This window comes from Eleutherodactylus coqui, chromosome 1 (genome assembly GCF_035609145.1).
Source record: "Eleutherodactylus coqui strain aEleCoq1 chromosome 1, aEleCoq1.hap1, whole genome shotgun sequence".
NCBI classification, from domain to species: domain Eukaryota; kingdom Metazoa; phylum Chordata; class Amphibia; order Anura; family Eleutherodactylidae; genus Eleutherodactylus; species Eleutherodactylus coqui.
This window is the reverse complement of record NC_089837.1, coordinates 73,055,872-73,082,840: the sequence shown is the minus strand read 5'-3', so window position 1 is coordinate 73,082,840 and position 26,969 is coordinate 73,055,872. Positions and strand designations below refer to the sequence as shown.

The window sequence follows — 26,969 nt, the reverse complement described above, 5'->3', positions numbered from 1 at the left end:
TTATTATTATATGGCAGTTTGTAGATTTTGGATAGAAATGTGCTATAACAGATGTAGGCAATGGCTCTTGTTTAACCACCAGGTCCCATGGTAGACCACCTGTATAGAATGTAACTAGGTCTTAGAAGGTCATATGTGAATAAGCATGCTTCAATTGCTATAAAAAAGATATGTTCTAGATTTTATGGTTTTGCCTCTTGGGTAGGAGATTTGCTACAAGTAACATTAATAAAAGATGTGCGTTTTCACATTTCTCACAATGATAATTTAAACATTGATAATATCTACAATTTACACATTACTATAACAAGAGAGATGAGGAATTTTCTTAACTGAGCATGTAAATGCTGTGTTGTAGAGCCTGTAGACGGTTGGGTTCACTGGACACAGTCAGGTTCTTCTTCCCACTCGTTCCTCCAACACTTATCTTTGATGGACCAGTGGAAGAAGATACAGATCTTTGGGACTCATCTACTTCTTTGGAAGTTCGGTAACTCTTGCAAGAAGAGTGCAACGTCAAAAATGAACGGGAACGTAACGACTCAAGGTGACTCACAGTAAGGCAATTCAGTCCACCAATCAAGGTCACTGGAAGGACGAATGACACAAATGCATTGACCTGAAAGGATGGAGAAATCATACATAAAACATATAAAATAAACATGGTAATAGTCAAATACTCTCAGTGGTCACCAAAATCTTCACCCTGCTAGACGTTCTTGGTAGCATAAGAAATCATCCCAACTGCACAACAACCTAAAGACTCTCTGATGTGCTTTTACAGTACCCGGTAAGGGGCTGTACTTTTTCATGTTCCTGAAAGGCAGCGGCATGGTAAATTGTGCAGCTGCATGTGATGTGCATCGGAGATTTTTATTTTCTTGTCCCTGTTCTCCTTTATTATCTTATCTTTTCCCATCATAGCAAGTGACAAATATATAAAAGCAAGACAACACTCTAGGAGTTAAAAACAAAGATAACAGACAAAATGCAGAGGACTCACCTGGTGTAAACGGTCTAACCTCCTGGTAGGCCGTCACACCTGTGGTCCAAACAAAAACACTTTGTCACTAGAACATCCCTGGAGGAGAGGGCAATGAAAATGGCCCAAGGCTTCCGCAAGACTAAGTCATTAAAAGTCTAGAAGTGTAGAAGTCAAGAATAGAGATGAGCGAGCATACTCACTAAGGACAATTGCTCGATTAAGCATTGTCCTTAGCGAGTATCTCCCCGCTCGGAAGCAAAAGTTCGGGTGCCGGCGCGGGTGACAGGTGAGATGCGGCAGTGAGCAGGGGGAAGCAAGGGGAGAGAGGGAGAGAGGGATCTCCCCTCCACTCCTCCCCGCTCTCCCCGCCCACCGCCAGCAGCCGAATCTTTACTCCCGAGTGGGCAGCTACTTGCTAAGGGCAATGTTCGATCGAGCAATTGCCCTTAGCGAGTATGCTCGCTCATCTCTAGTCAAGAACACATAAAATCCAGCGCTCAAAGTATTAAAGTATTTTAAAATTCTGTCCATTTGGTAAACTTTGAGCTACTCACTTGGGGGGAAGGGGTGGGAGGTTTTGAAATCATCAAAGAACCCCCCTACCCCCTGGTGTCCAGAACTGTCAAACAATTAAGTGTTCACTGGAAAAATTGAGCTTGATTCAACGATGTATAAATGTAAACAATTTATTATAATAAATAAAGCACAATAGGTACAAGGATGGCGCAACGCGTTTTGTGGAGGGATCATTTTACCTTCTCAAGCACAAGATCATTACAGGTGGAATGTCAGACCGGATCTGGCAGTAATGTGGCGGCAGGGTGAATGTAATTTCATTCGTACGGACATTAGAATATTTTTCAAATTTAGTTTTTTCGAAAGATGACTTTTGGCTATTCAGAAATCTCATTAATGAGAAAAGGGTCACCTCACCCGTCAAGGTTTCCTGGTGTCTTGAACAGATGAATTTTAGTTGCGCATGTTGTGAATTAAAATGTTTTTTCTCTCGTAATTGCAGATCCTTGTCTTAAAGCTCTTTAATTTAAGAAGATTCAACTAATTCTTTTGGGTAAAGCTTTTGTAGAAAACGCTGTTGTAAAATATTTGTTTGTGTAATAAAAACCTCAAGAGAGGTGCGGTTCCTCCCGGTTCTCCTGAACTGTCCGTGTGGGATCTTTACTTTCCATTATCTCCAATGGCTATCCTGACTTTTCAAGTTACCATGCCTAGTATTAAAAAGGTGACCCTCTTCTCAATTCTGAACAGTCATCTTTCGAAAGAACAGAACTTTGAAAAATATCCTTTCCCCGTCTTGTCCCCGTAATCAAAAAAATCCTTTTGTTCCAGCGAAAAAGTGTTATATCAGGACTTTTAAAGGGGTCTTTTAAATATGGGATTCAGAATTGTAAGGGTTGCTTTAATATTCATCAATGAAGGAAGAACATTTTTATACCAAGTCACTGGGACGAACAAAGTCTATAGTTACTAAAGCCCTTCACAGAATAGACACATCTGGCTAAAGCAATAATTTTATTTGAACTTTAAAAAATGTAATTAGGGCAAAACACAAACCTGCGCCAACTATGTCAAACGTAATGACAGAGTATCAGCTAGAAAAAAAAGATAAAATAGGTCAGCACGACCCAATGGAAATATATCTCAATAGAAATATACAGGTGCAGGTTAAACCATGGCTGCAACCTACAGTAGAAGCAGATACCAAAAATGGCAACAGCACGCAAAATACATTTACTATCAGAGGCATACATACCTATAATCAATACTCTAACCACATTAAATAATGCATGGTTCTTGGTATATAATTCGATCAAATTATATTGGCCCATCTGCCAACGTCCAGGGACCAAGCTTTCAGATGGGTCCTAACTAGAGATGAGCGAGCATACTCGGTAAGGGCAATTGCTCGAGCGAGCATTGCCCTTAGTGAGTACCTGCCCGCTCGATAGAAAAGGTTCCGGTGCCGGCGCGGGGGAGCGGTGAGTAGCGGCAGTCAGAGGGAGGGGGGGAGAGGGAGAGAGAGCTCCCCTCTGTTTCTCCCCGCGCTCCCCCGCAGCTCCCTGCCCGCCGCCGGCACCCAAACCTTTTCTCTCGAGTGGGCAGGTACTCTAGTCCTAACGCTAATACCAGGTGGTAAATCTCAGAATGCTCCTCTCTTGGGACTAAGCCTACAAATAAAACCAGGGAAGGTAGGATACCATTTATATGCTCCAGTAGGAGGGACAGAAGGTAAATGGGAGGCAGGTGTGCACGACCAGGTGACACATCTGTCTAAAATAATAATTTTATTTGAACTTTTAAAATGTAATTAGGGCACAACACAAACTTAAAGGGGTGGTCTCGCGAAACCAAGTGGGGTTATACACTTCCGTATGGCCATATTAATGCACTTTGTAATGTACATCGTGCATTAAATATGAGCCATACAGAAGTTATTCCACTTACCTGCTCCGTTGCTAGCGTCCTCGTCTCCATGGTTCCGTCTAAATTCGCTGGCAGCTTGCTTTTTTAGACGCGCTTGCGCAGTCCGGTCTTCTCCATTCAGCACGAGCCGCTTCAGTGTGCTCCCCGCTACAGCTCTTCTGCGCATGCGCAGACGAGCTGTCACTGCTCGGGAGCGCGCTGAAGCGGCCATTCTGCACCATCCTCTGTTAGAGGAAGGTGCAGAAACTGGAGCTGCCCAGCGGAGAAGACCAGCCCAGCCCAGCAGCCCCGAGAAGCCTCCCAGGTAAGTGATGGGTCGGGGGGGGCTGCCGCTGCGCCGGGCTGCGCCGGGGGGGGGGCTGCCGCTGCGCCGGGGGGGGGGGGGCTGTCGCTGCGCCGGGGGAGCTAGCGCTAGGCCGGGGGGGCTGTCGCTGCGATGGGGGGGGGGGTGTCGCTAGGCCGGGGGGGCTGTCGCTAGGCCGGGGGAGCTAGCGCTAGGCCGGGGGGGCTGTCGCTGCGCCGGGGGAGCTAGCGCTAGGCCGGGGGAGCTAGCGCTAGGCCGGGGGGGCTGTCGCTGCGATGGGGGGGGCTGTCGCTAGGCCGGGGGGGCTGTCGCTGCGATGGGGGGGGGGTGTCGCTAGGCCGGGGGAGCTAGCGCTAGGCCGGGGGGGCTGTCGCTAGGCCGGGGGGGCTGTCGCTGCGCCGGGGGAACTAGCGCTGGGGAGCCGGGGGCTAGCGCCGGTTACCTGCTGTCTGGTCGGCGGCTGCGGGGCGTCTGGTCGGCGGCTGCGATGCGTCCGGTTGCCATGGAGACACAGCTGGCGGCGTCTCGGGAGTGCGCACGTCGGGCTGCAGCGAGCGACTGGGAAAGAGCCGGCGGCCATCTTGAGGAAACTTTTATAACTTGCTGAAACGCTGGAACGGTAAGTACGAACCAGCTAGAAATGTCATTTACAGGGGGGCTTTGTAATGTGTGTTTAATGGGGGGGACTGGGCAAAAAAAAAAATTAACTGCTTCCTCGAGACATCTCCTTTAAGTCAACTATGTCAAACGTAATGAGTATCAGCTAGACACGCCATGTACACATAAAGCTAATTATGGCCACCCTCATTGTGACAGGTACCCTATGCCAAATTCCTATGATAAGAAGGTCCCATCAGGAAAATTTCCATTGGGATTATAGGTATAGCATATGCGATTCTTCAAATGGGATATAGGGGTAGGCGTATATAGTACAAGGTAGGTATATAGACCTAGGATGAAAACCAGGCTGTATCTACACCTTCAATTCTTCATTTGCCTAATTTGTTCAGGATGGGAGGGATCTAGGATCTGTTACTTTCTGTCCCTCAGCATACGGATTGTATCATTCAGTTTATTTGTTCATCCTTTAGGTTACCTATTCATCCTTCGGTTTATTAATTCTTATATCATTCAGATCATTTATTCTTATGCCACTCAGTTCATTTATTCAACGCGTTTTCCCACTAATATCGCTGTTCATCAGGAACATCTAAACTGACAGTGCATCCAGGATGACAGATTGATCTCTCTTTCAATCCTTGTAAATACCAATTGTATAGATAGGTTGTCTAGATAGCTCTAGAGATAAGGTGTCTCATAGGAGAACAGTGCTGGCTCATATCAATACTGCTTCTACTTTCCCAACATTTGTATAACTTGTGGGGCAGTAGAAGTGTCTTCGATATAATAGTTGGCAGGGGGAAATCAAAGTTTTTTTCTGTCCTCTGAAAATTCTGAAATCTGTGGATATGACAGTGTGGATCAACTACATCAATCACCTTCTAGGTAGTTGTATCGGCGCACTGTCTCTATCAGGATCAATGTCCTCTAACAGAATTTATCAGAGTTCAATTCCCCTCATATAAACACCCCCCAATCTGTTTGTCTAATCCTTAATGTTCAGGATAACCAATCTCAACCAAACGGTTCCCCATTCCCCTCAATCAGGATAACATCATTGTTTGCCTATAGTTCTGTAGCAGCGGACACAAAATAACAAACAGCGAGCATAACCCTTAGCCCTGATGGTGGACTAGGGAATCTGAAGCTCTCTGCATGAGCAGTACTTTTTATGCTCCAAATGACGCCCCTGGGGGATTTCCCCCAAAGTCTTTATCCAATTAGCACATAGGTGAGGGATCCCATCTAGTCAATGGGCAATTCATTAACCCTTGTGTAGGCTCATTAGCCTCTGATAGCATAAGATTATCTGCTCAGTCATTACAATCCTCATGTCTTCAGCATCCCAACCGCTCACAGGGACGATGCCTCTGGGCTTAGCCTTCAGAAGTTGTGGGATCTAATCGTGGTGCACGTTCCCATTGTCATAACGACTGACAGCTGTCAGTGTAGTGCAAGCGTCCTACTGAGATGTATCAAGATATCCCCGACGTGATGACAATTGCTGGATGTGCTCACGCAAACGCCTCATTGGGGGCATGTTAAAAGGAAGCGTCCCCATTGTCCTGGTAGCTTCAGTGCTTCAGCAGACAACGATGGAATTGTCAGATTAATGCAACGCGTCGCTGATGCGCCATAAGGGGATATAACCAGGGGAACTACTGTAGTCCCCCTACCACAATTTGGAGGCCCATTCCCGATAATCTGGAGCCACCTCTTAGCCCAGAGTAGCACCTAAGGTGTATGCCAGAGTGGGCAATCCATGCAATGGATGCAGAATAACCTTATTTGTTTGCCCTCATATAACACCGCTAGTCGTACGTTTCTCACTGCAGTGAACAATAGTATAATACGTTGGCTATAATTCCAGGATAGATGGAATATATTTCCTATATTGTAATAATTTTCCGGATATATATTCAAGACACCATATATCATGCCTTGCTGGAGGAGTTGATGATCCCAAGATCGCTACCATATTATGTTTATTATTCAGATATTAGACGGGTAGTATAATTTAATTAGCCTTCATTCCATAAGGAATATCTATAGGGCATGCTATTCTATATTATAACTATATCCTGAAAATAGATTCCGGGGCACAGCATATCACAAGTTCCTAGGGAAATAATGATAGCAAGTATGTGACGTATTTCATTTCTTATTCTCCGTAAGCCAGATATTGTTTATAGAGTCCACAATTGTCGGTGTTATAGGGACATTGGACCGACATCATTAAGAGCATAGATTATAGATGATGACATAATAGCCCCAATAGATAAAGGCGAGTATCTCTCAGAGGAAGCAATTAAAGGATAGACACTCATTCAACCCTACTGGGAAGAGGGAATTTAGTCCATATATCCATCTTTTTATTTTTTCAGATTTTTCACACTTTAGACATATGGAGATATTTTGTTTATATTTTTGTCGGCTCGAATCTCCATTCGTCATTATATATTATATCAACCATCATGTATGAAGATAATTACATTCATCCTGCCCTCATGTTACCGCCATTATTTGAATGTATACATTGTTAGTAGAGATGAGCGAACGCGTTCGTCCGAGCTTGATATTCGTGCGAATATTAGGGTGTTCGGGATGTTCGTTATTCGTGACGAACACCATGCGGTGTTCTGGTTACTTTCACTTCCTTCCCTGAGACGTTAGCGCGCTTTTCTGGCCAATTGAAAGACAGGGAAGGCATTACAACTTCCCCCTGCAACGTTTAAGCCCTATACCACCCCCCTGCTGTGAGTGGCTGGCGAGATCAGGTGTTCGCCTAATATAAAAGTCGGCCCCTCCCGCGGCTCGCCTCAGATGCGGTGTGAGTTAGATGAGGGACAGTGCTGTTTATACCGGAGCTGCTGTAGGGAAAGAATTGGTAGTTAGTGTAGGCTTCAAGACCCCCCAAAGGTCCTTATTAGGGCCACTGATAGCTGTGTGTTGGCTGCTGTTAGCAGTGGGATTTTTTTTTTTTTCTCAAAATCGCCTCTGCAGACCGTTGCACCTGGCATTAGGGACAGAAGTGCTGCATAGGCAGGGAGAGTGTTAGGAGTGAGTGTAGCCTTCAAGAACCTCAACGGTCCTTTCTAGGGCCATATTTATCCGTGTGCAGTACTGTCCAGGCTGCTGTTGGCTGTGCTGCATTTTTTTTGGGCTTCTCAAAATCGCCTCTGCAGAGCATTGCACCCTCCATTGATACTGCAGGGAAAGAATTGTATAGGCAGGGCCACAACACAGTTATTATTCATAGAATATACGCAGTGCTGCCTGTTGGTGGGAAAAAACTGAAAACAAATCTATTTGTCCAGCCTGTGTCCGTCCTTACGCCTGTGTAGACGTGTGAGCTGCGTGAAAAACATTGCTAAATCATACGCAGCCAGCTACGCTTTACTGCTGGGTTCGCCATTTGCTTTCCTTAATTGGGAAAAAAAAATACCTGCTCTCCAAGAGTTATAATAACTCTGCTACCCTCACGTTCTGTGACACATAAGCAGGGACACAGCGCAGTTATTAAACTTCGCAGGTTCATTGAATATACGCAGTGCTGCCTGTTGGTGGGAAAAAACTGAAAACAAATCTATTTGTCCAGCCTGTGTCCGTCCTTACGCCTGTGTAGACGTGTGAGCTGCGTGAAAAACATTGCTAAATCATACGCAGCCAGCTACGCTTTACTGCTGGGTTCGCCATTTGCTTTCCTTAATTGGGAAAAAAAAATACCTGCTCTCCAAGAGTTATAATAACTCTGCTACCCTCACGTTCTGTGACACATAAGCAGGGACACAGCGCAGTTATTAAACTTCGCAGGTTCATTGAATATACGCAGTGCTGCCTGTTGGTGGGAAAAAACTGAAAACAAATCTATTTGTCCAGCCTGTGTCCGTCCTTACGCCTGTGTAGACGTGTGAGCTGCGTGAAAAACATTGCTAAATCATACGCAGCCAGCTACGCTTTACTGCTGGGTTCGCCATTTGCTTTCCTTAATTGGGAAAAAAAAATACCTGCTCTCCAAGAGTTATAATAACTCTGCTACCCTCACGTTCTGTGACACATAAGCAGGGACACAGCGCAGTTATTAAACTTCGCAGGTTCATTGAATATACGCAGTGCTGCCTGTTGGTGGGAAAAAACTGAAAACAAATCTATTTGTCCAGCCTGTGTCCGTCCTTACGCCTGTGTAGACGTGTGAGCTGCGTGAAAAACATTGCTAAATCATACGCACCCAGCTACGCTTTACTGCTGGGTTCGCCATTTGCTTTCCTTAATTGGGAAAAAAAAATACCTGCTCTCCAAGAGTTATAATAACTCTGCTACCCTCACGTTCTGTGACACATAAGCAGGGACACAGCGCAGTTATTAAACTTCGCAGGTTCATTGAATATACGCAGTGCTGCCTGTTGGTGGGAAAAAACTGAAAACAAATCTATTTGTCCAGCCTGTGTCCGTCCTTACGCCTGTGTAGACGTGTGAGCTGCGTGAAAAACATTGCTAAATCATACGCACCCAGCTACGCTTTACTGCTGGGTTCGCCATTTGCTTTCCTTAATTGGGAAAAAAAAATACCTGCTCTCCAAGAGTTATAATAACTCTGCTACCCTCACGTTCTGTGACACATAAGCAGGGACACAGCGCAGTTATTAAACTTCGCAGGTTCATTGAATATACGCAGTGCTGCCTGTTGGTGGGAAAAAACTGAAAACAAATCTATTTGTCCAGCCTGTGTCCGTCCTTACGCCTGTGTAGACGTGTGAGCTGCGTGAAAAACATTGCTAAATCATACGCACCCAGCTACGCTTTACTGCTGGGTTCGCCATTTGCTTTCCTTAATTGGGAAAAAAAAATACCTGCTCTCCAAGAGTTATAATAACTCTGCTACCCTCACGTTCTGTGACACATAAGCAGGGACACAGCGCAGTTATTAAACTTCGCAGGTTCATTGAATATACGCAGTGCTGCCTGTTGGTGGGAAAAAACTGAAAACAAATCTATTTGTCCAGCCTGTGTCCGTCCTTACGCCTGTGTAGACGTGTGAGCTGCGTGAAAAACATTGCTAAATCATACGCACCCAGCTACGCTTTACTGCTGGGTTCGCCATTTGCTTTCCTTAATTGGGAAAAAAAAATACCTGCTCTCCAAGAGTTATAATAACTCTGCTACCCTCACGTTCTGTGACACATAAGCAGGGACACAGCGCAGTTATTAAACTTCGCAGGTTCATTGAATATACGCAGTGCTGCCTGTTGGTGGGAAAAAACTGAAAACAAATCTATTTGTCCAGCCTGTGTCCGTCCTTACGCCTGTGTAGACGTGTGAGCTGCGTGAAAAACATTGCTAAATCATACGCACCCAGCTACGCTTTACTGCTGGGTTCGCCATTTGCTTTCCTTAATTGGGAAAAAAAAATACCTGCTCTCCAAGAGTTATAATAACTCTGCTACCCTCACGTTCTGTGACACATAAGCAGGGACACAGCGCAGTTATTAAACTTCGCAGGTTCATTGAATATACGCAGTGCTGCCTGTTGGTGGGAAAAAACTGAAAACAAATCTATTTGTCCAGCCTGTGTCCGTCCTTACGCCTGTGTAGACGTGTGAGCTGCGTGAAAAACATTGCTAAATCATACGCACCCAGCTACGCTTTACTGCTGGGTTCGCCATTTGCTTTCCTTAATTGGGAAAAAAAAATACCTGCTCTCCAAGAGTTATAATAACTCTGCTACCCTCACGTTCTGTGACACATAAGCAGGGACACAGCGCAGTTATTAAACTTCGCAGGTTCATTGAATATACGCAGTGCTGCCTGTTGGTGGGAAAAAACTGAAAACAAATCTATTTGTCCAGCCTGTGTCCGTCCTTACGCCTGTGTAGACGTGTGAGCTGCGTGAAAAACATTGCTAAATCATACGCAGCCAGCTACGCTTTACTGCTGGGTTCGCCATTTGCTTTCCTTAATTGGGAAAAAAAAATACCTGCTCTCCAAGAGTTATAATAACTCTGCTACCCTCACGTTCTGTGACACATAAGCAGGGACACAGCACAGTTATTAAACTTAGATAATTCATTCACTAGAGGCAGTGGGGCCTTTCGTTTTCCAAAAAGGGCAAAAATTATATTTGGCCTGCAGTCTTGCGCCAATTTATTTCCTGCCTGGGAAATCTAATCACTGGTAATACAGCATGCTGAGGGGTAGGGGTAAGCCTAGAGGACGTGGACGTGGACGTGGCCGAGGACGCGGAGGGCCAAGTGAGGGTGTGGGCACAGGCCAAGCTCCTGATCCAGGTGTGTCGCAGCTGTCTGCTGCGCGATTAGGAGAGAGGCACGTTTCTGGCGTCCCCACATTCATCGCCCAATTAATGGGTCCACGCGGGAGACGGTTATTAGAAAATGAGCAGTGTGAGCAGGTCCTGTCCTGGATGGCAGAAAGTGCTTCGAGCAACCTATCGTCTACCCGCAGTTCTGCGCCGTCCACTGCTGCCAATCCGAATCCTCTGTCTGCTGCTCCTCCTTCCTCCCAGCCTCCTCAGTCCACTACAATGACACCTGCTCAGGAGCGGGAACACTCCCAGGAACTGTTCTCGGGCCCCTGCTTAGATTGGGCAGCAGCGGTTCCTCTCCCACCAGAGGAGTTTATCGTCACTGATGCCCAACCATTCGAAAGTTCCCGGGGTCCGGGGGAAGAGGCTGGGGACTTCCGCCAACTGTCTCAACAACTTTCTGTGGGTGAGGAGGACGATGACGATCAGACACAGTTGTCTTGCAGTGAGGTAGTAGTAAGGGCAGTAAGTCCCAGGGAGCAGCGCACAGAGGATTCGGAGGAAGAGCAGCAGGACGATGAGGTGACTGACCCCACCTGGTGTGCAACGCTTACTCAGGAGGACAGGTCTTCAGAGGGGGAGTCAAGGGCATCAGCAGGGCAGGTTGCAAGAGGCAGTGCGGTGGCCAGGGGTAGAGGCAGGGCCAGACCGAATAATCCACCAAGTGTTTCCCAAAGCGCCCCCTCGCGCCATGCCACCCTGCGTAGGCCGAGGTGCTCTAAGGTCTGGCAGTTTTTCACAGAGACGCCTGACGACCGACGAACAGTGGTGTGCAACCTTTGTCGCGCAAAGCTCAGCCGGGGAGCCAACACCAACAGCCTCACCACCACCACCATGCGCAGACATATGATGGCCAAGCACCCCGCAAGGTGGGACAAAGGCCGTTCACCGTCTCCGGTTTGCACCCCTGCCTCTCCCCCTGTGCCCCAACCTGCCACTGAGATGCAACCCCCCTCTCAGGACACAGGCACTACCGCCTCATGGCCTGCACCCACACCCTCATCTCCGCTGTCCTCGGCCCCATCCAGCAGTGTAGTTCAGCGCACCGTTCAGCCGTCGCTTGCGCAAGTGTTCGAGCGCAAGCGCAAGTACGCCGCCACGCACCCGCACGCTCAAACGTTAACCGTCCGCATCGCAAAATTCATCAGCCTTGAGATGCTGCCGTATAGGGTTGTGGAAACGGAGTCCTTCAAAAGTATCATGGAGGCGGCGGCCCCGCGCTACTCAGTTCCCAGTCGCCACTACTTTTCCCGATGTGCCGTCCCAGCCCTGCACGACCACGTCTCCCGCAACATTGTGCGCGCCCTCACCAACGCGGTTACTGCCACGGTCCACTTAACTACGGACACGTGGACAAGCACAGGCGGGCAGGGCCACTACATCTCCCTGACGGCACATTGGGTGAATTTAGTGGAGGCTGGGACAGAGTCAGAGCCTGGGACCGCTCACGTCCTACCCACCCCCAGAATTGCGGGCCCCAGCTCGGTGCTGGTATCTGCGGAGGTGTATGCTTCCTCCACTAAAGCACCCTCCTCCTCCTCCTCCTCCTCTGTCTCACAATCAAGATGTGTTAGCAGCAGCATGTCGCCAGCAGTCGGTGTCGCGCGGTGTGGCAGCACAGCGGTGGGCAAGCGTCAGCAGGCCGTGCTGAAACTACTCAGCTTAGGCGATAAGAGGCACACGGCCCACGAACTGCTGCAGGGTCTGACACAGCAGACCGACCGCTGGCTTGCGCCGCTGAGCCTCCAACCGGGCATGGTCGTGTGTGACAACGGCCGTAACCTGGTGGCGGCTCTGCAGCTTGGCAGCCTCACGCACGTGCCATGCCTGGCCCACGTCTTTAATTTGGTGGTTCAGCGGTTTCTGAAAAGCTACCCACGCTTGTCAGACCTGCTCGTAAAGGCGCGCCGGCTCTGCGCACATTTCCGCAAGTCCCACACGGACGCTGCCACCCTGCGCACCCTGCAACATCACTTTAAGCTGCCAGTGCACCGACTGCTGTGCGACGTGCCCACACGGTGGAACTCTACGCTCCACATGTTGGCCAGGCTCTATGAACAACGGAGAGCTATAGTCGAATACCAACTCCAACATGGGCGGCGCAGTGGGAGTCAGCCTCCTCAATTCCTTTCAGAAGAGTGGGCCTGGTTGGCAGACATCTGCCATGTCCTTGGTAATTTTGAGGAGTCTACCCAGGTGGTGAGCGGCGATGCTACAATCATTAGCGTCACCATTCCTCTGCTATGCATCTTGAGAAATTCCCTGCAAACCATAAAGGCAGCTGCTTTGCGCTCGGAAACGGGGGCGGGGGAAGACAGTATGCCGCTGGATAGTCAGGGCACCCTCCTGTCTATTTCTCAGCGCGTACAGGAGGAGGAGGAGGAGCATGAGGAGGAGGGGGAAGAGACAGCTTGGCCCGCTGCTGACGGTACACCGGCTGATTGCCTGTCATCCTTTCAGCGTGTATGGCCTGAGGAGGAGGAGGAGGAGGAGGATCCTGAAAGTGATCTTCCTAGTGAAGACAGCCATGTGTTGCGTACAGGTACCCTGGCACACATGGCTGACTTCATGTTAGGATGCCTTTCTCGTGACCCTCGCGTTGCACGCATTCTGGCCACTACGGATTACTGGGTGTACACACTGCTCGATCCACGGTATAAGGAGAACCTGCCCACTCTCATTCCCGAAGAGGAAAGGGGTTCGAGAGTGTTGCTATACCACAGGACCCTTGCGGACAAGCTGATGGTAAAATTCCCAGCCGACAGCGCTAGTGGCAGAAGGCGCAGTTCCGAGGGCCATGTTGCAGGGGATGTGCGTAGATCGAGCAGCATGTACATCCCAGGCAGTGCAACAGTCTTTAAGGGCCTGGCCAGCTTTATGGCTCCCCACCAAGACTGTGTCACCGCTCCCCAGTCACGGCTGAGTCGGCGGGAGCACTGCAAAAGGATGGTGAGGGAGTACGTAGCGGATCGCACGACCATCCTTGGTGACGCCTCTGCCCCCTACAACTACTGGGTGTCGAAGCTGGACACGTGGCCTGAACTAGCCCTGTATGCCCTTGAGGTGCTTGCTTGTCCTGCGGCTAGCGTGTTGTCGGAGAGGGTGTTTAGTGCGGCTGGGGGAATCATCACAGATAAGCGTAGCCGCTTGTCAACCGACAGTGCCGACAGGCTAACACTCATCAAGATGAACAAAGGCTGGATTTCGCCAGACTTCTGTTCTCCACCAGCGGACAGCAGCGATACGTAAGCAATACGTAGGCTGCACCCGCGGATGGAAGCTACGTTCTCTCTCACCATCCAAAACGGGGACATTTCTGCTTCATCAATCTGTGTCTAATATTCCTCCTCCTCCTCCTCCTGCTCCTCCTCCTGAAACCTCACGTAATCACGCTGAACGGGCAATTTTTCTTAGGGCCACAAGGCTCACTCAAATAATTTTTCTGAACAATTTTTATAAGTTTCAATGCGCTTAAAAGCATTGGAACTTTAACTTGAACCAATTTTTCGTTACACTGGGCTGCCTCCAGGCCTAGTTACCACTTAAGCCACATTAACCAAAGCGATTAATGGGTTTCACCTGCCCTCTTGGCTGGCCATGGCCAATTTTTGGGATGTACATTAGTACTGTTGATACAGCAATTTTTGTGGGCCCTCGCCTACAGTGTAATCAAATTAATTTTTAGCCCACCTGCATTACAGCTGACGTTACCTCAGCTGTGTTGGGCAATGCAATGGGATATTTTTGTGTACCGCCGGTGGGTTCCAGGGAGCCACCCATGCTGTAGGTGCACACTGAGTTTTTAATACTTCTGTACACTTCTAAAGAACCCGTCTGACTGGGGCATGCAGTGTGGGCCGAAGCCCACCTGTATTACGCACGACATTACTACCTCAGCTGTGTTGGGCAATGCAATGGGATATTTCTATGTACCGCCGGTGGCTTCCTGGCACCCACCCAGGCAGTGGGTCCACAGGGAGTTAAACCTACATGTGTCCACTTGTAAAGAACCCCAGTCTGACTGGGGCATGCAGTGTGGGCCGAAGCCCACCTGCATTACGCACGACATTACTACCTCAGCTGTGTTGGGCAATGCAATGGGATATTTTTGTGTACCGCCGGTGGGTTCCAGGGAGCCACCCATGCTGTAGGTGCACACTGAGTTTTTAATACTTCTGTACACTTCTAAAGAACCCGTCTGACTGGGGCATGCAGTGTGGGCCGAAGCCCACCTGTATTACGCACGACATTACTACCTCAGCTGTGTTGGGCAATGCAATGGGATATTTCTATGTACCGCCGGTGGCTTCCTGGCACCCACCCAGGCAGTGGGTCCACAGGGAGTTAAACCTACATGTGTCCACTTGTAAAGAACCCCAGTCTGACTGGGGCATGCAGTGTGGGCCGAAGCCCACCTGCATTAACCCTTTCCAGTCCACTGTGTGACCTGTGAAGACATTAGGGTTTAAGGCTGTACAGCTCCGTTGTTGGTAGACGTCCGTCGGGGTTCTCTTACTGTATATTGCCAGCCTCTCTGCTGTCGGAGCCTATCCTACGTGTCAGCTCATGCAGTACTGGCTTTAGCCAGCATATAGCGCCGTTGTATAACAGCAGAAAAAGAGTAAGCCCCCTAGGAAAACCATATACAAATTGGATTGGAAAGGGTTAAGCACAACATTACTACCTCAGCTGTGTTGGGCAATGCAATGGGATATTTCTATGTACCGCCGGTGGCTTCCTGGCACCCACCCATGCTGTAGGTGCACACGGAGTTTTTACTACATCTGTACACTTATAAAGAACCCCAGTCAGACTGGGGCATGCAGTGTGGGCCGAAGCCCACCTGCATTAAGCACGACATTACTACCTCAGCTGTGTTGGGCAATGCAATGGGATATTTCTGTGTACCGCCAGTGGGTTCCAGGGAGCCACCCATGCTGTGGGTCGACAGGGACTTCACAATAGGGAGTTGTACCTGCCTGTGTCTATGAATTAAAAAGCCCGGTCTGACTGGGGCATGCAGACACCTTGACAGAATGAATAGTGTGTGGCACATAGGTTCCCCATTGCTATGCCCACGTGTGCAGCTCCTGATGGCGGTGGCACAGGATTCTATTTCTCATTGCTTCTGTACAGCATTGTGGGCTATCGCTCCGCCACTTTTAAAGAGGGTCGCTGCCTAGCCGTGCCAACCTCTGCAGTGTGTGCCTGCGGTCCCTCGTCATGGCAGACGCAATTCTAAATAGACATGAGCGTGGTGTGGCATGAGGGCAGCTGAAGGCTGCGCAGGGACACTTTGGTGTGCGCTGTGGGGGGGAGGGGGGGCGGTTGGGCAGCATGTAACCCAGGAGAAGTGTCAGTGGAGTGTCATGCAGGCAGTGATTGTGCTTTGTTGGAGGTAGTGTGGTGCTTAGCAAAGGTATGCCATGCTAATGAGGGCTTTTCAGAAGTAAAAGTTGTTGGGAGGGGGGGGGCCCACTCTTGCCGGTATTGTGGCTTAATAGTGGGACCTGGGAACTTGAGATGCAGCCCAACATGTAGCCCCTCGCCTGCCCTATCCGTCACTGTGTCATTCCCATCACTTTCCTGAATTGCCCAGATTTTCACACATGAAAACCTTAGCGAGCATCGGCGAAATACAAAAATGTTCTGGTCGCCCATTGACTTCAATGGGGTTCGTTGTTCGAAACGAACCCTCGAGCATCACGGGAAGTTCGTTACGAATAACGAACACTCGAACATTTTGGTGTTCGCTCATCTCTAATTGTTAGATCAAGCTCAGCGTTACCGAAGAACACCTTGAGTTGTTTGTCCTTCCTGGATACATGTGGGGCTTCTATGACAATTTCCAGAACCCACCTCCACGTCTAAGTGACTACCTCAACGTTAACTAAATGGACCTCATCACTGAATTTTATACACTCTGGGTGCTAGATTTTAGTTGTCTTTGTTTTCTACACTTCTATCATCATAGCTAGTGAGCGAAAGTAGGACCATTGGGTTCTGGAGTTTGTGAAAGGTACCAATGCAGCCCTCCAGACTAAAATACTTACCTAGGAGCCACTGGATCCCAAACTAAAAAAATTAGAAGTCAATCAGCCAAATTAAGTTTTTAGTTGTCAAATTAAAATATATATATAATCAAGGTTAAAATTCTAGTAGTATATTAATTATATTTATCTACACATCTAAATTGAGGCGCCTCAGTCAGTGCTGCGCCATAGTATACACATCCTGGGCTCTCCCCCTCTGACAGTATAATCACACCCTGGGCATTTCTCCCTTTCACACAGTAAAATCAGAACTTACCCTCCACCCCATTAATAGGGTTTGCACCTGCTTACATCTCCTTCCACACATCAAAGGGGTTTGCAAGTTGTTTTTTGCTGCGAATGGTCAAACATATAAAAAAATGGCCTAACACACCTGGCCCCGGTCCCCACATCCCCATCAGTACATTCTTCGTTAGCGCCGTTCGAATATCACAGACTGCTACAGCCTACCACAGACAGTAGCGACCGAGGGAGGGTGTGATTGACTGCAGCAGTCTGTGACGTCCGGTCAGCAGTCTATAAACACATCGCTGATAGGCAGAATGGAGTATGTGCTGCTGGAGTTGCGGGTACCTGTGACAGGTGCGTATGGAATTCTTTATTATATTGTACAATGGGCAACATATAAAAAAGGTGAAAACCCCTTTAACAGTAACCAGCGATCCCCCAAACACAATGATGATAACCCCCTCCCTTAAACACAATGGCAGTAGCAGAAGCCGCCCCCCCAAATGCAATGGCAATAATAGGAGCCAGAGATTCCTCAAAGGTAGTGGCAGTCGCAAGAGCCAGGTTTGTACCTATACTCCCATCCACCTCCTCTCTGTCAAGAAAGTACTCGCTATACCCCTCCAATACCTAGTACTCTTGAACCTGAGTGCCTAGGCAGTTTTGGGATGCTGAGCTGGGTAAGGGGCATGTTCCAGGTCTTGAGGTATGCATACTGCAGAATAGGCGGTAGGGGTTGAGACGGGTGTTTCTTGGATGCAAGAGGGAAGAAAGCCAAAGCATTCAAATCCGTCCTCGCCTGTGGGATTACAGAAGCTCACACCTTATGGTGCTGCACGGGTTAATCCGCCGTGCATCAGAGGAGGGGCTAACAGACGTGCATGTTTGCTAGAATTCAGAGTTTGAAGGTTAACCCTTTCCAATCCACTGTCTGACGTCTAAAGACATTCTGATTGAAGGCTGTACAGTTCCGATGTTGGAAGACGTCCGGCAGGGTATTCTTACTGTATATTACTGGCTGCTCTGTTGCTGGGGGCCTCTCCAGCATGTCCCATACTGCAGTACGGGCTCTAGCCAGCAGGTGGCACTAATGTATAATGGCAGAAAGAGAAAACCCCCTAGGAAACCCTGAATCCAAAATTAGATTGCAAAGGGTTAAATCCCTTTTGGTTGAACCTGCTTGATGGTAATGGTAGAACGGAGGAGGTTCTATTGGAGTTTCTTCAGATTAATACTGTCTGTTCCTCGGTGTCTGCAGTCTGGGGGGCTATGTGGTCATTCTATACCAAACATTAGCCTACACAAGTCTAAATCTCAGGATGTCATCAGGGCCTTCGAGCGATGAGATTTAGATGTGGAAATTAATTGGTAAGAGGCGAAGTCTCAACTTGTAGATCATCTGAGAAGGGCTGCAAAAAACAAGAGTCTTTTTATGAGGCGGAAGATCTTTGGGGAAGGGGACGCAGGGGCGGTTTTGTGGCTTCTATAATTAAGGCACAGGAATCATCATCTTATGTTGCAGCATTGAGAAGGGCTGAAAACTCTCTGGTTATAAATTTATCAATTTAACCCTTTGGTGACGCGCCCATTTTATGTCCTAATGAGCAACAAATTTTCAGCTTCTTTTCATCATTGCATTCTAAGAGCTATAACTTCTTAATTTTTCTCTCAACATAGCTGTATGAGGGTTTATTTTCGCGGGAGAAGTTGTATTTCGTAATAGTATCATTTGGGGTACAAATAATGTATTGTGTTACTTTTATTTAAAAAATTTATGGGGGGATTAAAAAAAAAAAAAAAATGTCGTTTTTTGGATTTCATTTTAGGCATGCAGTATAAATAATGTGATAACGATTCTGGTGGTACTAAATTACGGTAATACAGTTTTTAAAATGTTTTTTATTTTTATACACTAAAAACACATTTTTATAAAGATTTGTTCTTGCATCGCCTCACTCCAATAGCCATAAAATTGTAATTTTTCAATTGATAGAGCTCTGCGAGGGCTTGTTTTTCGCGGGATTAGCTTTAGTCTTCTAGTGACCCCATTTTTGGAAACGCGTAACATTCTGATTAGAGATGAGCGAACGTACTCGTTTCGAGTAATTACTCGATCGGCCACCGCGATTTTCGAGTACTTCCGTACTCGGGTGAAATGATTCAGGGGGCGCCGGGGGGCGGGGGGAGGCATGGCGGAGTGGGGGGTAGCAGCGGGGAACAGGGGGGAGCCATCTCTCTCTCCCTCTCCCCCCCACTCCCCGCTGCAAGCCCCCACTTACACACGGCACCCTCCGAATCTTTTCGCCCGAGTACGGAAGTACTCGAAAATCGCGGCGCTCGGGCGAAAAAGGGGCGTGGCCGAGTAGGTTCGCTCATCTCTAATTCTGATACATTTTTATTACATTTTATTAGAGGGAAGGTATACAAAAAATAAATAATATTGACATGATTTTTTGTTTAAGGGTGCATTCAGACGACCGTATATTGGCTGGGTTTTCACACCCAGCCGATATACGGCGTCTCTCTCTGCAGGGGGAGGAGGCTGGAAGAGCCGGGAGCAGTGCAGGCAGAGAGGGGGCGGGAGCTCAGAGCACTGCTCCCAGGCTTATATTGTGCGGTATAAATAATATATTCTGTTCATTCTGTGGGTCACTTTGTGTCTTTACCAAATTTATAGATTTTTTTCACAACTTTTTGAGCCTTCTTTTCAAATAATTTATTTTTTTCTATCACTGCGTTCAAAGACCCCTAACATTTTCCTTTTTTTGCCAGAGGTGGTGTGTCAGGGTTTTGTTTATGTTGCCAACCGAGTTCTACTTTTTTAATGGCACAATTTTTTCATCCCTTTCTATTCCAGTTTTTGTAAGGCGAATGGGCAATGTTTTTTCTATTTTATACTTCATGGCTTACACCATGCGGATTAAAAAATGTACTAACGAGAACAGAGATAACAAATTTGTAGTGGTCTTTTGTGTGTTTTTTTTAAATACCAAAGAAGGGCATGATGGGGTTTTGACTTTATTTTTGATATATTTGTTACAGATTTTTTCCCTTTTTAAATTTTCACTTTTGTCCTACTAGGGGACTTCAATTTTACCACTTTTCATTGTTCTTATAATAAGCTACTATACTTCAGTATAGCAGTGTATTATAAAGCCTATGAAGCTCAGCCATAGGCCTATTTCCCACGAGTGTATTTTGCCGCGATAAAACGCTAGCCAAAAATCGCGACCATCTGAAGCATTGGATTCCAATGTATCCATTTAGATGGGCGATTTTCCGGCATGTGAAATTGACCAGCCGGAAAAGATAGCATATATGGCGCACATTCCGGCCGGCCGCTGTTACGCACTGCCGGAAAAGATACAACTTGTCCTATTTTTTGTGGGAATACACGAGCCATTCCCATAGATTCCTATGGGAGCCTATGAGAGCCATTAGAAAATGGAAGGGGGAGGGAGTTTAGCAGCGGCTCACATTGCTAAAGTCCATAGTTCATAAGGTCCATAAAGTCCATAGGCTTCTATGGGAGCTTGTATTGCCGCTATCAGCCGACAAAGAGAGGGAGAGAGACTTTAGCATTAAGGTCACACCTCTGGCCCATGGAACTCTAGGCTGCAGCGTATATACAATGCAGTCTGGTCGCGTGAACGGGCGAGAAAATGGGAAATATAACTGAGTGGCTGAAAATCGCAACACTCATGTGAAAGAGGCCCCAGGGCCTAGGCTAATCTTCATAGCCCACCATATTTGGAAACCTGGAGGCTCACATTGAAGACCCGGTGGGTGACAGATGGAGCCCTCTCCTTCTGTCAGCCCTTTACATGCTGCGATTGCATTGACCGTGGCATGTAAAGGGTTAATCAGCAGGGCTCAGTGATTTCTCCGGTCCTCGCTGTTAGAGTAAGTGTCTGGCTGTCATCTGACAGCTGAGCACCTGCTCCCCTTGGCAGAAGAGATCGGTGCAAGGCTTCAGATGGAGTGCCTTTAGAAGGTGTATGCATCAGAATAAGGCCCCTTAACGACTGCCATCAGAAGGTGTATGGGCGGTCATTAAGGGATTAAGATGAAGTAGCATAACAATGCAGTTATTCATTACTGGCATTTAAAATAAAGCTACAAATGAATCAATGCAATCAGTGAAATAAAATTAATCAGTCAACTAAACAGTCCTGTGAAGGTAAATCAGCGGCATTAGGTACATTTTTCTAATATCAGGCCAAGATGTAAATCATGGAAGAAATCCGGATCATATTGGGATACACAAAATAGCAGTCTCTCTACAATCATGATTAAATCTGCTTGGTGATATGTACAGAGTTGTATATAAATGAATGATAACGTGAAGTGGTAAACTGCCAGGATCTGAGGTTTCCCTACTCTTGGCAGTTAGAGCAGGAGCCTGGCTGTCAGTAGTCAACCAATCCATGCATGCATAAAGCCCACTAGTGAGGTCAATGGCTATCACTAAGGGGTTAATATGCCACCCATTTGTATATTGCCACCTGCTGAGTTTAGCAGCATGAAAGGATCATGTACAGATGTAGCAGAGATGTGTTTGTCCTTTATCTCTCATTATTGGATTCCAGTAAAGTAGTGCCTGCAGTAGATATGGCATGCAGTGTATTAACGCTGGGCTAGAGTAATGCATAAGGGCTCTGGGATAAAACGGTTTCATCACAAATGCCCGGAAGAGTTATACTTTAATGTTTTACGCTGTGTTTTGTTGATGGCTGTAGGTACGGAGCGTAGTTGCGCCTGAACAAGGTTTTTCGCCGGCCATTCAAACTCCGCACCAGGGTGCACGAGGTTTTAAAAATTGTGGGAAGACTGGTGCTGCCCTCTCTTTCCCGCACGCAGTTATTAGGGCAAGTCCTATCTTTTCTCGACTGTATAATTAACGGGCGAGAATCCCGATAGTGAAAAAAACACTGAAATTCATTGAAATCAATGGTCTTGTTTTGTCCCGAATGTGTCCGTGATTATGGCGGCCACATATGGAGAGAAAGCCATGAAACCGCCCTTAGTCGTTTAAATACGTTGCATATTTACCCGACCAAAAATCGCATCATACTGCATAAAAAATATACAGACGGACCAATTGGATGCGCAAGTATGCAAAAAATACGCAGGTTTATGTGCAAATATGCAGGAAATATGCAAGTTATTTGCGTATTTGCGCTGGCCCATTCACCTCTATGCCTATTTCAGCGCGCACCAAGGTATGATATTGCGACGTTTTTCACGCGACTATAAATAATTGTAAAAATTACGCACATCTGAATGAACCCGTAAAAATCTATGGGTTCTACTCGTTTCCTATTATACGTGTAAAAAAATAGGTGTATAAAATGTGGCGCAGATACACCTGTGTGAATGAGCCCCACGCCTTCCTTCACAGATTTGTTTGGGGATGTTAATTACCCAGAAAAAAACGCATGTAAAAAAAGCCAGCGATTTTCCATCCAGGACATTCAGTGTTTTTAGAGGTGTTTTTGATTGGCGTTTACTGGTGTATTAACGATCGCAAGAGTGACGTGATTGCGCTCTCAGGGGAGTGCTAGCACGTGATTTCACGCATTTAGCAGCACTGATTACTGTAATTGAACCAGCTGAGCAGCCTAATTAGTCCCCGGGGTTATCAATTAACACACCGAAATCATGCAGTTTTGTGCGCGATTTCAAGCGGACGGGGAGTGCATTTGTGCACCCCCTATGGTGCCCTGGGTGCGCAAATGTGCACAAAATAGAGCTTGCTGCGTATATTTTCACTCATACACAAATATAGCGCAAGAACACCGGATGTGAGGGAAGCCATTGACATCGCTTGGTTCTACTCTCTGCGGTTTCCTTGAGCGATTTTGTGTACGTGAAAACACGTGCAAAGCTGCCCGTCTGCAGGAGCCGTCACACATTTTTTGCATGTTGCTTTTTCTTTTTCTACAAAAAAGCGTATGGGCTTCTTCACATGACCGTATTTACACACGTAAAATCTGCGCACGCTAACCACAGAATTGAACGCATTGCATGGAAAAACATAGGACCTGTTCTGTTTGTCTGTGGTGTGTGCAGCAAAGGCTCCCATGGAAGTCTATGGGAGGTGCGCAATCAATAGGTCATCAATAGTTGATCTGCTGTCCGGAATTCCCACCAATCAGCTCATGGTCGAGCCAGCTGTCAGTGCGGACAGTGTGGATGCAGATAGCGCTCTCAACCTTGCAGTTTTGGTACTACAGGCAGAGCTCCCATTGAATTCGGACCCCTGCTGATCAACTATTGATGACCTATCCCAATACTAAAAGTCCTGGACAATCCCCTTAAAGACAAGAATGTCAGTAGTATATTTGCCCTGTCATGGTTTCTACCTGTAGAGCAGCTCAATCTCAGAATTAATAGATGTTAACTAAATCCTATTGCATCCTCCATGCAAAAATACAGAGGTAGCAGGGCAGAGTTTGCTGATTTGCAGAACCCACCACCAACCCTTGCCAATTCTAATGCATTATCTTACTTTAAGTCCGACTTCTAATGATGCACAAAGATAAAGAGCTAGATCACAAATTCAGCTCTGCTACATAGACACACATGCAGGATTATGAAGGACAGAATTGGAGTATAAGTCTTGTAGATACCTGTATAAAGATCTTCAGGGTGGCAGTAGACACCAAAGTGGTACACACTAAAGAAGAAGGGTCCAGCTCTCCCTCTGGGGTCATGTTCTGGTACTTTACCCCCATGATAAAAGCCATGGGCATGGCAAATAATGTAGATGAGATCCATATGACAGAGAGGATCTTCTTAGTCCTCGACCTGGACATCATCATCTTAGCCTTCATTGGATGACAGATGGCCAGGTACCTCTCACAGCTCAAGCTGGCGATGTTCAAGACGGTGGCATAGGAGCAAATATCCCGCAGGAAATAGTAACACCTGCACACGGCATCCCCAAATACCCAGGGGTAATGGAACCAGATGAAGTTATAAAGCTCTATGGGAATACTGATGACCAGGATGAGGATGTCGGACAATGCCAGGCTCACCAGGTGGTAGTGCACTGTGCCCTGCAAGCTATGCCTGCTGCACTTCTTCAGCACCAGCTGTATGGTCAGCACATTTCCTACGGTGCCCACCAAGAAGATGAGGATGTAAAGAACAGTGATGAACACTTTAGAAGACAAGTTGGTGTCAACACCCAATGGGTGAGATGTGTCTATGGTGGCATTTGGCACTTCTGAGAACCAAGAATTGTTTAGTGCTGCCAATGCCACCTCTGCCATCCTTCAAGCAGTTCTTGATAGCGTGTGGATAGCACTAGAAGGATGCTTCTCCTCCAGCTGTGGACCGCACGTCACTCCATGTCCTTTGGGTCTTCCTACTTAGTCCAACTTCGTATCACTTTGTCATTCCGCTTCCCTTTATTTGCAAAGTCTACAAACCCAGGAATTTGCAGACTGTCTGTTCAGTAGTGATGCCAGTCTGCTGGATTGTTCCGAGACGTCTTCTAATTCTATCCCATTGGGCTGCTTTTTAGTAAATGTTGAATGGGTAATAATATCAGATGGGTCTGTGAGCTCCGGAGAGCAGCAGCAGAAAGCCAGCAGAGGTGTAGGAGGTATTTCATGGGCTGCATGCAGGGAGGGCTTTAGTTGCTGAGTGACTGCTTGTTGGCCAGGGACCTATCAGCTCTTATGTCCTCCTCTAAACTCCATACAGTACTGTATAGTTTCCAAGGATTTGATTCCTGAAGATGCAGATTAATATAAATTAGACAGTTCTGTGTTCCCCGATGTTCCAGCTGTGGTTCCAATCAATGCATAATCAACTTTAGAAATACACAATAACAGGAGATTACATTACCTACAGCACAAATTACTGCTCAGAGCTAACTGACCTGAAATCATAGCACTATTAGAAAATCAACCCATCTACGGAAATTGCTCGCTATTCCATTCATGCTTTGCAGAGGTAATAGGCTGGATTCATACTTGCATTCCTACGAGAGTTTTTTTTTCCTTTGCAGACTGTGGAAAAAAACAAATCTTACCCTTCCCTTCTAGAAAGAAAGACTAAATGTCATATTTAGACCAATAGGGATTTGACTGAGCCATCACAGAGTTGAGACTTCAAATCAAAGAAGATTGAACAATATAATAATGAAAATATCATAAAGTTCCTTCTTATATAAAAAAAGCAAAAAGCAAGATAAATAAAATGAGTAATCAAGCAAAGAAGGAGAGGGTAGACTGGTGAGATGCAGCTTGTTTGGATGGCATGGAAATGATTGACAGATGATGACAAAGTTCTTCTTACAGTAAAGATTAATCTTTATTGTACATATATATGGACACTCCACAGGAAGGCACATATACTTGGACGTTGCATACAACATCTGGTAAGAGGTCACAGTCCCATAGTTCACATTATACAAAGTCTCTTCTGCTGCTAGTTCCAAGGGGAGCCTCTCTGATACTGGGGCAATGACAAGGTTTACAGAATAAAAGAATTTTTTAGCAATAAGGTCCACCTGTTCTAGACTCATTCCAAATGAAATTTACAATTTCAGAATTCAACTTGTCTGTGATGTACACCTACTAGTCTCGTGTATATATATATATATATATATATATACCAGCCCCTCTGCAAGAGGAAATTGGTATCCCTTCACTAAGAGCTGGGTGTTATGCATGTTAGTCTGTAGTGTCTCTCTCACCTTCCCTGAGGACGGTCTGAACACCTGTCGTCCCCATCTGCATCTTATGCGGATTCCCTTCACCCTTCCCCTTTGACAGGTGTGGCCTCCTTACGTCTGATGTCTATTATTGTCAGCTGGGTTATGCCAGACATGGTTCCCTTTATGTCAGCACAGTGGCTGACTCTCTTTCCCCTTGGTGTAAGGACACTTGGACTAGCTTTGGTTTGATAACTGTATGTATGAGAGGTCTGAGTGGAGATCTGTTCTTTGGTGTGAACAGCAATGTGTTCTGTGTCTGTGCAGGTGGCCGGACATGTGGTGTTAACAGTCCTGTTCAGTGTGCATTGGTGTGAACAATGATTTGTTCTGTATGTCTCTGCAGGTGGATGCACATGTGGTGTGAACTGTCCTGTTCTGTGTTGCATGCCATTCCTGATGTGTTGGTGTGTAGGTGTGAACTATGTCCCGTCCTGGTGTGGATCATTTAGGTTCCACAACAGAGCACTCCCTACTGGGATGATCCTCCTGCGAGCAGGCAGATTTCCTAGGGGTAGTTGTCTCGTTAGAGTAGCGACCCGTGAGACAATGAGAACCCATGATGTGGGCTCGCGGGCCTAAGTATCTTGGCAAAAATATCAACTAATACCTTGTACTTTCTATAGTTATTCCATCTGGCTATGTGTGCAGGTATGTTTTGGGTTCGTGTTTTGAGTGTGGAAGGAAGGATGGAAGTAACAGTTGTGCTTATGTTCCTCCAATGCCAGGGATTCTGTGCAGTTGCTTTACCTCCTGCAGATGGTCAACCTTGGAGTTATAGCTTCTCCGCAGGCCGCGGACTACAATCTACCAACAACTGGTCCCCTTTTCCCCAATGGCTTCTGTAGCTCCTTTGTTAAGCCTGCTGCACTTACTGTCCCACCATCTGCTGCTGACTTAAACAAGCTCAAGCTCTCAGCTCCTCTGGTTTCCTTCTTCTCTGTGATGAAGCTCACATTTCTCTTTATAGGGAGCTAGTAAGTTTCAGGACCTTTTGGGAAAGAGGGAACTCCCTCTGCACTCTCTTCCCTGGTATACCTCCAAGTATCTGTCTCAGTAGGGGCAGGCGACACAGGAACCAGAAAAACGATGCGGACAACAGGGTTACAAATACATATATACTTTTACTATAACAAAGAACTGTAGAGAAACATTAGCTATGCAGGTACGGAAAAAGGACCAGTAGATGATATTATATGACTTTAATGCCATAGTTTCGGGTGCCAGCGGGGGAGAGCGGTGAGTTGCAGGAGTGAGCAAGGAGGAGCGGTGGGGAGAGAGTGAGAGAG

At 46.9% G+C, this 26,969-nt stretch overlaps 1 protein-coding gene across 1 annotated transcript in view; it reads right to left on the bottom strand.

Moving 5' to 3' along the window:
- The window catches only part of NTSR2 (neurotensin receptor 2), a 47,114-nt gene extending 22,565 nt beyond the window's left edge, over positions 1 to 24,549 (bottom strand). Inside the window, exons 1-2 of the mRNA XM_066589182.1 lie at positions 23,585 to 24,549; positions 334 to 619 (exon numbers count right to left, since the gene is read on the bottom strand). Coding sequence (XP_066445279.1) covers positions 334 to 619; positions 23,585 to 24,229 — 931 coding nt within the window. The 5' untranslated portion in view covers positions 24,230 to 24,549. The remainder of the gene's footprint in view (positions 1 to 333; positions 620 to 23,584) is intronic.
- Positions 24,550 to 26,969: the final 2,420 nt, after the last annotated feature.